Raw genomic sequence first — 14114 nt, 5'->3', positions numbered from 1 at the left:
AAAAAAAAAAAAAAAAAAAAGATGGCTCTGTTCTCCCCACCCATGCACATGTCCTCAATCGGGCTTCTCTCCCCAGCATCAAGACCTGGGATGCTGCACAGGGGATGTACTCAAAGCAAGATAAGCAAGCAGAAAAATGGGAGTATAATCAGAGATTAAGGAGAGACACATCTGGCTCAGTGCTGAGCCCTGTAGTCTGGGAGGAGCTTGGAGAAGGAGAAGGAGCTCTAGGGTGGGATTCCACCTCCTGAATCTCAGCCCCTGCTCTGTTGTGGTCACCCATTCATTCATTCTACAGGTAGTTACTGAGCCCCTCTGTGTGCCAGGCTCTGTTCTAGGCACTGAGAGTGAGCACAGCAGACCAGGTGCCTGCCCTCCTGACCCTCACCTCTACTGGTGGGACCTGGAAGATAACAAATAGACATGTCTGTCATGTGTCAGGAGACAAAAGTACAGCAAAGGAAGACAAGGCAGGGTAAGGTGGAGAGAAAGCAAGAGTGGTGAGGTGCTATTTTATGTAGTGAGAACTTGCTGATGAGATGGCTGAGCCTGAGACCTAAGGGCTGAGGAAGGAGGCCCGGGAGCTGTCTGGGAAGGACAGAGAGAGCAGGCGTTACCAAGGTCCTGGGGTCCAGGGGATGCCTGGCGAGTTTGAGAAACAGGAGGAGGACAGTGTGAGTGGGCAGAGCCAGCAAGTGGGGAGGTAGCAAGAGACAGGTGAGAGTGATGTGGGGGTGGGTGCCAGGGCTGCGGCCTTCGTTTCCTCATTGTTAAAAGAGGTGGGTAGACGGGGCAAGGGAAGGTACTGATGGATCTGAAATCCGACAATGATCCTTAGATATGTGCGTGCTACCCACAGTGCTGCTTGGGAAGAAAGTCAGAGAGCCCAGTGATGGGCCAGGCTATCCAGGGGAGGGACCCTGTGTGCCCAGCAGGACTGGGTGGCACCTGAACAGGGTTGGAAGAGCTCAGGATCTCCAACCTAGTCACCTGATCACGTTTGTGTGTATATAAAGAATTTTTCCAACCTGGGCAACACAGTGAAACCCCCCACTCTACAAGTTAGCGGGACATGGTGGTGTCCACCTGTTGTCCCAGCTACTCAGAAGGCTGAGGCAAAAGGATCACCTGAGTCCAGGAGTTCAAGGCTGCAGTGAGCTATGATTGCACCACTGTACTTCAACCTGAGTGACAGAGCAAGACCCTATCTCTAAGGGGGAAAAAAAGAGAACTTTTTTTTTTTAAAAAGAATGACTGACATCATTGTAGGGGGTAGCCTGCAGGCTGGGAAGTCAGGCAGGAGCTAATGCTGCAGTCTTGAGGTGAAATTTCTTTTCCAGAAACCTGTTTGCTCTTAAGGCCTTCAACTGATTCAATGAGGCCCACCCACATTATCCAGGGTGATCTCCTTTACTTACGTAAGACCAGTTGTAGGTGTTAACCACATCTACAAAATACCCTCATGGTGTTTGTCTAAATCACTGGGCACTATAGGCTGACCAAGTTGACATAAAACTAACCTTTACAACCACTATCCCACAATGAAGAGAGGGCCCATCTGTCGTTCTTGGGTTCCCCGTCCCCCGTCCCCCCAGAGCTTCTGATTCATGGGGTCTGAGGGGGCCTGGGAATTTTCTAGAGAGCATGCAGGCGATTCTCATGCTCATCGGGGTTAGGAGCCAGGGACAAGATGACCCCTAGACTGAGGGCCTATTCATCATGAATAAGACGCCGTGGCCTGGCACGTAGTTGGTGCTCAGGAAACACTAATCTCTCTGTCTTGTTGGGCTTGCAAGGCTTGGGCAGCTGAGACCACAGCAACCTCACAACTCACAGTCTACAAGCGGCACGTCCTGTGGGAGGGTTGGGACCCGATCTACTAACTGAAATGGAGGGTACAGGCTGTTCCAGAATGTGCCCACATGGCCTCTTCAGACCTTTGAGAATGGATTGTGTGCAGATGAGGGGTCACCTTGCTGGCCAGCAGCAGCGGGTAGATTTGCATGATGCCTGTTTTGCAAAGTAAGGAAGAAGCTTCTGTGGGCCAGGAGGGCAGAGGAGGGGGTACAAAGTGGATGCCAACTGGGAATGATCAGAGGTGATCTTATGGGAGGACTCAGGGTACAGAGAGGCCAGGGTGGGGTGGAGATGGGGGACACACCTCTTTCAGCTTGGTAGGATGGACAAGCAAGCCTGAAGCAGGGCCCCACAGAGGAAGCTCCTGGCCAGCCCAGGGAAGGTACTGAGGGCCCAGGTATGGGTGACACCCTATCCCTGAGCCTTCCTCACCAAATCCTGCCATCCCTCAGCATGGCCAGGCCTGTGTCTTGCCCAGAGGAAAGGCTTCTGGGGCAGGGAGGAACTGTTGACAGAGCTGGGATCCCCTCTGGTATAAAATGAGGCCTGGGATTGAATCCTCCCTCTTTCCTTGACCTTCCCTGCCTCAGGTTACTCACCTGGAAAATGGGGCAATGACAAGTTGTTAAGGGGATAGATGAGTTCATTACACAGAGCGCAGGGACAGCGAGGGCTTTCAGTAAATGGTGCTCCTGTCCCCTCGGGAGAGTCCCCCGCTGTAAGATGTACCCCTGGCCATCTGAGATTTGCCCGGAGCTCCCTAGACTTGGGCAGGCCATTGTGCAACTTAAATGTAAGTGAGCAAAGTACCGCAGGTGACTCATTCCCCGGGTCCCTGCTTCTCTGTCCAGATGCCTCACCCAGTGTATACACCGAGGAGCAGGCCCCTAGAAGACTTTGGGGGCCTCTGAGGGTGTAATAGTCACCTAGGCCAGTAACCAAGCTAGCTACAGGTCAGACAGCCCCCAGGAGCGGCCCAGGGAGCAAGACTCTGCATGCATGTGAGTATGTGGGTCTGTGTGGACACGGCCCCCAGAGGCCTGTGCGCGGCTGGAGGCAAGGGCCTGGGGAGGGGAGCCTGGTCAGCCCCAGGATGATTTGTCATTGCCTAATGAGATTAATGAGCCCGGGGGCTGGTATGCAGGGGTGCTGGGGCACTCATTAGAAGCAGATGCTCATGGGAATGATGGCAAGTGGGGGGCTGGGGGTGGAGTGCTGCTCACACGCCAGGTGGTTTCCATTAATCTGTGGGCAGGGCCAGGGGTGAGGCTGGGCTCTGTCCCTCCTCTTCCCATCCTGACAACACTGGGGAAGAAGGCCACAGAGAATTGCTGTGGACTCTGGCACAGCTGAGGCCCTGAAAGATGACTGAAGGATTTGGGGACAGCCCTCTTATTAGCTGTGGTAACCCCAGTGCCTGGCACAGTGGCCGCATTCAGTAAATACCTCTCAGTTGATATCAGAAACAAGAGGGGCTGGGGGATGGGAGTGGCAGGGAGGCTGGGGCCACAGTGGGTTTCCTCAGGCCACTAGACCTTCTCCCTCTCCTCCCCTAGACAGTTTCTGTACCTGCAGGGTGTTCTGACCCACTTCCCAGCCAGCCCCCACTTTCCAACAAACCCTGGAAGTCTTGGAGGGCCCAGGGAAAGCTGCTTTGCGGCCTCTGAACCTATAATTTGGTTTTCAAACCCACAAGCCAGGAGGGAGGTCTGTGGGGGCCAGAGGGAACCAACTCTCTGCCGCCCCACCCAGCCTGAATGTGGGGACACACTCACACTCACACACAAGTACATACACACACATACACACACACACACACACACACACATGTTCACACGCACTGTAATAAAAACACACACTCTTTTACCATCTCTAGTGAGATATAATTTACATACCATAGAAGTTCACCCATTTAAAGTGTACACTGCAATGGCTTTTAGTATATCTTACAGAATTGTGTAATCATAACCATAATCTAACTTTAGAACATTTTCATCACCCACAAAAGGAACCTTGAATCACTAAAGTCACTCCCCATTCCTCCACTCCCTGTTCCCCAGCCCTGAGCAACCACTAATCGGCTTTCTGTCTATAGATTTGCCTGTTCTGGACATTCTGTATAGATGAAATCATACAATATGTAATCTTTCATAACTGGATTCTGTCACTCAGCAGGATGTTTTCAAGGTTCACCCATGTTTAGCACATATCAGCCCTTCATTCCTTATTATGGCCAAATAATAATCCTTGTATGAATTACTACATTCTGTTGAATCTATCAGTTGGTGGATGTTTGGGTGGCTTCTACTTTTTGGCTACCGTTATGCATGATGCTGCTGTGAGCATTCACCAGTGAGTTCCTGTGTAGATGTGTAGTTGCTTCCCTTGGATACACATGCAGGAGCGGAATTGCTGGGTCATGTGGTAACTCTGACTGCCAGACTGTTTCCCAAAGAGGCTGCACTGTTTCACATTCCCACCAATAATGTGGAAGGGTTCCAACGTCACATCATCAGCAATGCTTGGTATTGTCTTTTTCATTGTAGCCATCCTAGCAGGTGTGAAGGGGTTTGGGTTGGCATTTCCCTTACTGCCAGTGATAGGGAGCATCTTTGCATACACTTATTGGCCATTTGTGTCTTCTTTGATGAGGTGTCTATTCATATCTTTTGTCCATTTGGGTTATTTACCTCTTTATTATTGAGTTGTAAGAGTTCTTTGTATATATTCTAGATAGATATCCTTTATTCAGATATCAGATTTGCAAACATCTCTCATTCTGTGGTCTTCTTTCCCTTTTTTGATGGTATTCTTTAAAGTGCCAAAGTTTTAAATTTTTATGAAGTCCAACTTATCAACCTTCTCTGTTGTTTCCATCCCATCACTTTTTTCTTTTCTTTTCTTTCTTTTTTTTTTCTTTTAACTTTTATTCATCAGTCACTCCCTTCTTGATCTTTTCTTTTCTTGCTTCTGTGCAGGACTCTTGCACACGTAGCTTCCTGAGATTCGGTTTCCCCAAGAAGAGCACAGGACATGATTTGCTCCCAGGAATCCTCCCTCCACCTCCACCTTGAGGGGGTCCTTCTCCATGTGGACATAGGGACAGGGAGAGGGGTGGCGTAGAGTCCAGGAGCTTGGTCCAGGTTGGGCAGTGAGGATGGGAGGAGGGGAGAGCCCCATCAACACACAGCTTCATTCCTGGGTTCCAAGGACAGGTCTCTGTAGAAGCAGATGGGGAGTGGGAGATTCCACATGACCAGAACAGCTGTGTGTCCTTGGGCAAGCTACCTTAGCTTCATGACTTCACCTGGGAAATGAAGGGATCAGGTCAGAAGATTCGGAGAAAGGGGTTGTTAACCTGGTTCTACAACCCCCTGAAGCTGCATGTACAGTGTTGGATGTGGTACATGCTTCTGAGGCAGGAGTCCATGGCCTTCATCAGATTTTAAGACAGGTATGCTAGCAAGACAGGTTCCAAAGACCCGATCTGCAGGAGCTGTTCAGGCCCCCAAAATGTCCAGGTTCTGGGGTGGCATTTTCCCATTCCCCTGGGGAGGACACAGCCCCTTCCCACAATAAACCAGCTGGCATTGGTTGCCCGTGGGCTCATCTGGCTGACAGAGCTCAGCCCTGTGAGCGGTGCCTGGCCCATGTCCCCTCAGGAGAGGACTTAGGACCAGTCAACTCTCAAGAGCACTCCTTGAGGCCACCTTGATCATTCTCAGGGCAGACTCAAGGCAAAGGAGAAAAAATGCCCACACCCACAGGGTTCCTCTCTCCAAGAGGTCCCTGAATGGCTCAGCCTCAGGAAATCGAGAGCAGGAAGAGGGGCTGGGGCCTGCACGCCACCTCGCTCCCATCTGCAGAGCATCAGTGGGGCAGGCGGGAGGGGGCTTTGGAGGGGGCTGGGGAGGAAATGAGAATAAACACAAGCGAGCGGAGAGGGAAGGGGGGCTGAGGCCCAAGCCCCTTGGCAGCCTATGAAGGGAAGTGACACAATGAGGAATGTGTTTCCCTCTGCCAGTCCCCCGCGTGGGGGTGGAAGGCAGAGCCCTGAGAATGGCCAGACCCCAACAGGGGCCAGGGGCACGTGCTGGAACAACACCGGAGGGGTGAGCTGTGAAGACGGGGTCTGGGGCACAGACGAGGGAGGCCCTGGCAGGAAGGGCGACCCTGGGCAGGAGGGGTGCACATCCTGAGTCTGCTCCCCACTGTGTGTGGCGAGGAGCCAGGGACCACATACTTGCACAGTCCCTGCATGAGCCCAGCATGGGGGCACCTCGCAGCTCACCTGGTTTGGGAGACACTCCTCCTCTAGGGCACTGGGCCCTCCTGGTGGCCTTCCCTGCTTTCTCCAGGGGACTCAGAGTCACGGAGGCTGGAGTCCTTCCTGTGAGAGGCAGCTGAGTGTGAGAACTCATGGGAAGGGCGGAGCTGGGTATTTCTGTCCCCAGCTGGGACAGTGCACAAACAGGCCCCCTGGTGGGACACACCTCCCTGTCCTGAACACCCATTTCCTCTCCTCCCAGCAGGGAACTGGCTCATTAACCCCCTCTTGCCCATAATCCAGAAGTGTCCCAGAGACTTTGGCAGGTAGAGCCAAAAACCCCCTGCCTTCGTCTGGGCAGCAGGACCTTAGAAAGCAGGTTGACACAGATATCTCTGTCAGTCTTCTTCCTGCCACAGCCCCTTTGGACATGTTGGCTATTCTAGAAGTCCCCCACTCTTGCCTTCTGCCCCATAATCTCCTGAGCACTTGGGTGGGGGTGGAGAGGATGCTGGAACACAAGAACAAGTGGAGAGGCTGCAGTCTCCATGCCAGGAACCCAGAATGGGGAGGCCCACTGAGTACTAAACCCTGGGAAGCGCTCTGTGTGGCCTACGTTTGTTCTGGCTTAGCTCAAGAAAGCCCCATATGGCCCTGTAGTAAGTGGGCAAGTGGTCCCTGGCCTTCCAGGCACCTCTCTCTGACTGTGCCCAGCACAGAAAATAGGAGTGAGGAAGAAGGCCAGTGGGCCACACCCACATTGGTCCTCAGTGGCCCTTCCTTCCCTGAGAGCCCAGAGGGCTGCCCTGTCAGATGTCAGGCTGGGCTGGGGTCAGCCAGGCAGGTATCCTGTGATCCCTAGGGGGCAGGAATTATCCCTTCAGCACTGCCCCTTCAGCCCTGGGGCAGGTAAGGAAGAGGGCATAGAGCTGCACTCTGACCAAGGTTGAGTTTGAGCCACCAGACTGAGGACGGCAAGCTGCTGTGAGGGCTCACCTGCCTCACTCCTCCAGGCAGAACGGAGCTGGGACCCTGGGAGTCCTTGGGGGCACAGTGCTCTTCTGTCCTGTTTCAGCACCATGGGCTCCTAGGAGACGCATGGAGACGGTGGAGCTGACGTACTTGCAGGAGCCTTTGGGCTTCCTCATCTGGAGAATGAGGAGGCTGGACCCATTATTTACAAACTTGCCCCAAGCGGACTTAAGCAGAGTCCATGTGGTCCTCAACCAGCTGTCTGGCCTATTTCTGCACCTGTCAAATGGAGAGAGATGCAGGGATGAACTAACTCTAGGAACACCTCCCCACAGCCAGGCTCCAGAAGATTGTATCTTATTTTTACTACTTTTTTGTGAGGAGGGCGTTGGAGTCTCACACTCTGTCACCCAGGCTGGAGTGCAGTGGCATACTCAGGGCCACCCCAGCATCAATCTGCTGGGCTCCAGCGATCCTTCTGCCTCAGCCTTCCAAGTAGCCAGAACTACAGGCACGCACTACCACGCCCAGCTAATTTTTTATTTATTGTAGAGATGAGGTCTTGCCAAGTTGCCTGGGCTGGTCTCGAACCCACAGGCTCAGGCAATCCACTTGCCTCGGCCTCCTTAAGTGCTGGGATTACAGGCTGAACCACCGAGTCCAGCCTTTACTATTATTTTTAGAGACAGGGTCTCGCTCTGTCACCCAGGCTGGAGTACAGTGGCATAATAGCTCACTGCAGCCTCTATCTCCTGGGCTCAAGTGATCCTTCCACCTTAGCCTCCTGAGTAGCTGAGACCACAGGTGCATGCTACCATGCCCAACCAATTTTTAAATTTTTGTATACTGGGATCACAAACTCCTGGATTCAAGTTATCGTCCCGCCTTGGTCTCCCAAAGCGTGGGATTATAGGCATGAGCCACTGCACCTGGCAGGTTTTACCTTTGTATAGCATTTTATGAAAAACCCTAAGGCCTGTTTTCATATGCTTCCCAGAGCATCCTCATGGGACCCAAGGGCAGTTCAGAGGTGTAGCAGATCAGAAGTGAGGCCTCCTAGCTCCCAGTCCAGTGCTCTCTCCAAGCCTCATTTCCACTGAGTTCCTCCTTACGATCCCATCTTTTGGCATACACATCTTCTACTGTTTTTCCAACCAGTACCACTTGATGTAGCCATAGAGGGGAGACTTATCTAAGGGAGTCCTTAATACAACTTGCCACCAGTGCTGAGGAGAGCAGAGATTTATTGGGAAATCAAGTCCCAAAGCAACTCAGCAGCCGTGGTGAACCCATGTGGACACCCTGCCCAAGGGAGCAGGTGGCCCCAGAGTGGGAGAGATGTGAGGGCCTCTCCACTTGCCTCCCACAGGGACCTGAGGAACAATGTCATCAGCACCGTGCAGCCTGGCACCTTCTTGGGCCTCGGGGAACTGAGACGCTTGTGAGTGGCAAGTCCTGCCCCAACCTCCACCCTCCCATTGCCTCTGGAGAAAGTCCTGTGGGTCCCAAGAGCAGCCGCCCCTCCTGCTCCACCCCAACCCGTTTCTCTCACCACCACCCCCAGCTGCACCCGCTCCCCATCGGCGCCTTGGCTGGAGTCAGAGGAGCGGGCATTTCAAGCCCAGCTACGGCCTAGCCCTAGCCCCATCCCATTTTACCCACTGCCTACCCAAGCCCCAGTCAAACACGTGTGCCCTTCACAAGGGGATCCATGTGCTACCATGAGGCCGACTTGCTGAGGTTGGTGTGTCTTTCTAGAGACCTCTCCAACAACCGGATTGGCTGTCTCAGCTCTGAGACCTTCCAAGGCCTCCCTAGGCTTCTCCGACTGTGAGTGACGGATGGGAAGTGGGGAGGAAAGCAGAGGGAAGGAGGGCGAGGAGAAGAAGACAGGCCCCTGCATGCTCCCATCCCACCGCTCCCCTCCTTGGGCCAGGGAGACTCTGAGATCCCATCTCACTGGCCCCTGCAGAAACATATCTGGAAACATCTTCTCCAGTCTGCAGCCCGGGGTCTTTGATGAGCTACCATCCCTTAAGGTGGTGTGAGTATCTCTTCCTTACCCAGGGACCCCACCCCTGCTCCCTTCCTCTGTCCAGATAGGAGAAACATGAGCACCGTCACCATGCTGGCCTCATGAGTAGGCAGAGCAGACAGTTCCTGAAGCCCCAGGTTCCCCTTCCCGAGACTGCCCAGGTGGTGGGTGCACACACAGACCCTCGTCTGCCCCATCCCCACCTGTGAGCCCACACTCCCTCTGTTCTGCTCTGTGACCCCTCCACCTACTCCACAGGGACTTTGGTACCGAGTTCCTGACCTGCGACTGCCACCTGCGCTGGCTGTTGCCCTGGGCCCGGAACCGATCTCTGCAGCTGTCAGAGCGAACGCTCTGCGCCTACCCCAGTGTCCTGCACGCCCAGGCCCTGGGTGGCCTCCGGGAGGCCCAGCTCTGCTGTGGTGAGCGATTTCTTAACCTGTATGCCTGCCCAGGGCCAGGGCCCAGACTCACAGTCTCCTGCCTCAGACCCACAGACGTGACCTTGGTGTAGCAATTTCTGAAAGACCGTCAAGCCTAGCCCTGCGGTTGCATTCGGAGCACCCTTATCCTCACGTATAAAGTCACCTCCAAGAGGTGCCACACAGCACAGGCAGGCTTTTGGCCTTCCTTCCATTTGTAGTTTGCAAAAGCTCGCCCACAAAGAGCATCACATTCAATAACCTGCTGGCTGTCTCTGTTGGGTAGGGCAGGTGTCACTATTATTATACTCTGTTAGTATGTGGTTGTGTGCTGGGCACACTCTCCAGGGCGTCCCCTGCCCCTTGGTGCTCTGGGCCCTCATCAGCTTTCGTAAACTCCCTTGGAGCGGTGTGTTCTGTTTTCATCTGGCCCCACCTCTTGGAGAACACACATGCTAAGAAGGGAGCCCCCGTCTTCGTCTGGAACCCGCCTGCCCCTCTTCTCTCTCCTGTCTCTGGAGACTTTCTCTTGACCCCTTTTCCTCCTCAGCCAGGACAGGTCACAGGCAGGGGCCTGCCTGGCAGGACTTGCACCCACCGTGCGGGCTCACATGCGTGCACATGGGGACCTCGTTGCTGGCGTTTCCTCCCACAGAGGGGGCCCTGGAGCTGCACACACACCACCTCATCCCATCCCTGCGCCAAGTCGTGTTTCAGGGGGACCGGTTGCCCTTCCAGTGCTCTGCCAGCTACCTGAGCAACGACACCCGCATCCACTGGTACCACAACCGGGCGCCCGTGGAGGGCAACGAGCAGGCGGGCATCCTCCTAGCCGAGAGCCTCGTCCATGACTGCACTTTCATCACCAGGTATAGGCCCACTGGCCCTCCTCAGCACAGTGAGGCAGGAAGGACAGTACCCTCCACCCACCCGGAAGAGCTGTGTCCAGACGTGTTCCTGGGAGAGTGCGTGTGGAATTCTTGAATTATGTTATAAATAGTCTGACTAGAGGATAGAAAGTAAATGCCTCCCAGGAAGAAAGTGGTGCTTGACATCTCTAGTGCTTTTACAATATCTATCACAGCTCTTTGGGAGGCTGAGGCAGGAGGATTGTTGGGGCCAGGGGTTCAAGACCAGCCTATACAGTATAGTAAGACCTAGCTCTACAAAAAATTAAAAATTAGCCAAGTGCAGTGGCATACCTGTAGTACTAGCTACTTGGGAGGCTGAGGCAAGAGGATCACTTGAGCCTAGGAGTTGGAGGATGCAGTGAACTGTGATTAAACCACTGTACTCCAGCCTGCGTGGCAGAGCAAGACCCTGCCCCTAAAAAGCAAACAACATCAACAAAAAACAATGTATATGATGTCTCTCACCTCTGTTATCAGATTTAATCTCTACGGTAGACCTGCAAGAGAGGTATTATCAATCCATATTAAAGATGGGGAAATTGAAGCTCAAAAAAACAAACAAATAAACAAACAAAAACACTATATGGCCAGGCACACTGCCTCATGCCTGTAATCCCAGCATTGTTGGAGGCTGAGGCAGGAAGATGACTTGAGCCCAAGAGTTTAAGACCAGCCTAGGCAACATAGTGAGACCTCATCTCTACAAAAAAATTTAAAAATTAGCTGAGCATGGTGGCACATGCACGTATCCAGCTATTCGGGAGGCTGGGGTAGGAAGATTGCCTGAGCCCAGGAGGTTGAGGCTGCAGCAAACCATGATCATGCCACTGCCCTCCAGCCTGTGCAACAGAGTGAGAGGGGAAAAACAACCAAAATAAAAAACACTATCTTAAGTCCAATCAGAAGAAAAGAGTGTGTACTTGCATCCCTGGCTCCACTGAAGAAAAAGACCTGCAGCAAGTGCCCAGGACAGCACTGGGGAGGGTGGTGTGGCTGGGCCGGGAGGGCATCTCGAGCCAGCTCCACCTGCCACCTGCAGTGAGCTGACCCTGTCTCACATCGGCGTGTGGGCCTCCGGCGAGTGGGAGTGCTCTGTGTCCACGGTCCAGGGCAACGCCAGCAAGAAGGTGGAGATTGTGGTGCTGGAGACCTCCGCCTCCTACTGTCCTGCCGAGCGTGTCGCCAACAACCGTGGTGACTTCAGGTTCGGGCCACCCCCAGAGGTCCAGCCACCCCCACAGCTGCCCCCCATCTTGCCCCTGCCCCTGAGAGCACAGGTGGCCAGGGTCTCCCCCTTTGCTCTTGATTGAGTCCTAAAGATGTAGAAACTTCCTTTTGTCAATTCAGCCTGAAGTCCTGCTGTGACGTTTGGAGAGACCATATATTCATGTATAAAATCACCCTCTGAGATGTGCAGCACAGCACAGAAAGGCTTTCATTTTTTTCCTTACATTAATAGTCTGCAAAAGCTCGCCCACAAAGAGTATGACATTTTAATATCCCAGTGATCCTCTCCATTACATGGGGCAGCTATCATTCTCCCCAATGTACAGCCGAGAATACTGAGGCCCAGAGAGGATAAGTGCCTCGCCTAAGGCCATAGTGAATAAGTGGCAGTACCTGAATTCAGAACTCTGAGTCCCCTCCCCCGCCATCACCATGCTAGCATGGTCAGAACAGATGCAGAGTTAGAAACAGAACTGGGAACTCCTCTCCTGGACCCCAAGGCCCCAGGAGTCTGGCATCACAGTTCTAAGGGGAGGGGAGGGGCCTTGCCCCACGAGCCTGGGTTGTTGGCAACTTGCCGCCTCTGCCCCCAGGTGGCCTCGAACTCTGGCTGGCATCACAGCCTACCAGTCCTGCCTGCAGTACCCTTTCACCTCGGTGCCCCTGAGCGGGGGTGGCCCAGGCACCCGAGCCTCCCGCAGGTGTGACCGAGCCGGCCGCTGGGAGCCAGGGGACTATTCTCACTGCTTGTACACCAATGACATCACTCGGGTGCTCTACACCTTCGTGCTGGTGAGGCGAGGAGAAGGCAGGGGTTCTGCCAGCTCTGGTTCTGGGGCATGGGGAGGGGCAGAAGCCTGCTGGGCCACGGTCAAGGGGGCCTGTCTCAAGGCTACTGGTTGTGCCTCCGCTCCCTGGGTATGCAGAGTAGGGAGCCAGCTCCTTGTCCCTCCATGCTTTACTCTAGCTTCTCTCTGCCCTGGGAGGATTCAGACCTACCCAGGCCATGCTGGGAATGTAGACCAGGCCTCCACCCCGACCTGGCCACCCCACGCCTCTGTACCCTCCAGCACATCAAAGGTGGGGTCCTGTTGTCCTAGGCCATGGGTGCTGGAAGTGGCAGCCTTGGGCTGTGGTGATCCTAGCCTCTGCCCTCCTAGCTCCACTAGACCCTGTCCCCAGGTCCTGCTGCACTGAGCAACTGCACAGAGCAAGGGGCCCCCAGGAGCTATTCTGAGACAGAAGGAGCAAGGTAGGATGATTCTCTTTCTTCCCCCAATGCCCCAGATGCCCATCAATGCCTCCAATGCACTGACCCTGGCTCACCAGCTGCGAGTATACACAGCCGAGGCTGCCAGCTTTTCGGACATGATGGATGTAGTCTACGTGGCTCAGATGATCCAGAAATTTTTGGGTTATATTGACCAGATCAAAGAGGTGAGATTCAGCCAGACCTCTGGGGCTTCTGGAAACCATCTCCCACCCCACATTTGCCCAAGCCTCTCTCCCATCCCAGGCCCTGTGTCCCAAGTTCTGCCCCTGCCCTCAGTGATTCCTCTGCCCTCCCTCCCAGCTGGTGGAGGTGATGGTGGACATGGCCAGCAACCTGATGATGGTAGACGAGCACCTGCTGTGGCTGGCCCAGCGTGAGGACAAGGCCTGCAGCCGCATCGTGGGTGCCCTAGAGCGCATCGGGGGGGCTGCCCTCAGCCCCCATGCCCAGCACATCTCGGTGGTAATGGGGGTCAACATGGGGGGCCCTCATCACCCCAAGGAGAGAAGCGCTCCCCCTCAGGTGTGCGCCTACTGTGTCCCAGCTGGCATGAGTAGTGACGCAACTAAGTTCTGAGCCGTGGGGTCCACTTCTGAGTTGTCGGGGCAGTGGGAAGGAAGGGGCAGTGACGCTGGAGAAGGCATGCAAGGCTTCATGGTGGGAACTGAGTCGAAGGGCTAGCCCCATGGAGATGAGGACAGGTGAAAGGAGTCGCAGGAACAGAGGAGGGCCTGGTGGCAGGACAGGTGGCACTCGCCATGGAGTGAGAAGTGATGAAAGTTCCCTGAAAGAAGGTGATAGCTCCAATCTGGTGGGGTCATAACCAGTTAACAACGTGGTAGAGCATCTTGTACATGCAAGACAGCTTAAGCGCTTCTGGCCACTTAAAGGGGTGAGACATAGAGACTGCTTTACAGTGGGGTTGGGGCAACAGAACTAGCACAGTTAAAGGGTGAGCAAGAGGCTGGGTATGGTGGCTCACACCTGCAAGCCCAGTGTTTTGGGAGGCCAAGAAGAGAAGATTACTTGAGGCCAGGAGTTCAAGACCAACCTGGCCAACAAAGTGAGACGCCAACTCTCTAAAAAATGAAAATTTAGCCAGGCTCGGTGGCTCAGCCTGTAATCCCGTGCTTTGGGAGGCTGAGGGGAG

At 54.2% G+C, this 14114-nt stretch overlaps 1 protein-coding gene and 1 long non-coding RNA gene across 2 annotated transcripts in view; one reads left to right on the top strand and one right to left on the bottom strand.

The window, feature by feature from the left end:
• ADGRA2 (adhesion G protein-coupled receptor A2) overlaps positions 1-14114 on the top strand; it is a gene marked incomplete at its 5' end in the record, with an annotated part of 23898 nt that overhangs the window by 2491 nt on the left and 7293 nt on the right. Inside the window, 9 exons of the mRNA XM_008072383.1 lie at positions 8466-8537; positions 8855-8926; positions 9069-9140; positions 9390-9553; positions 10209-10422; positions 11504-11668; positions 12285-12483; positions 12979-13128; positions 13265-13426. Coding sequence (XP_008070574.1) covers positions 8466-8537; positions 8855-8926; positions 9069-9140; positions 9390-9553; positions 10209-10422; positions 11504-11668; positions 12285-12483; positions 12979-13128; positions 13265-13426 — 1270 coding nt within the window. The remainder of the gene's footprint in view (positions 1-8465; positions 8538-8854; positions 8927-9068; positions 9141-9389; positions 9554-10208; positions 10423-11503; positions 11669-12284; positions 12484-12978; positions 13129-13264; positions 13427-14114) is intronic.
• On the bottom strand, positions 3719-7315 carry LOC103274957. The gene is made up of 3 exons (XR_505286.2): positions 7121-7315; positions 6149-6247; positions 3719-5164 (listed from the first exon to the last, which is right to left on the bottom strand). It is a non-coding gene; the product is annotated as an uncharacterized LOC103274957 (long non-coding RNA).

Source organism: Carlito syrichta, unplaced genomic scaffold, assembly GCF_000164805.1.
Source record: "Carlito syrichta isolate Samal-C Ts95f unplaced genomic scaffold, Tarsius_syrichta-2.0.1 Scaffold315142, whole genome shotgun sequence".
NCBI lineage: Eukaryota > Metazoa > Chordata > Mammalia > Primates > Tarsiidae > Carlito > Carlito syrichta.
Note: the sequence above shows the minus strand (reverse complement) of the source record. Positions and strands in the feature narration are given on the sequence as shown.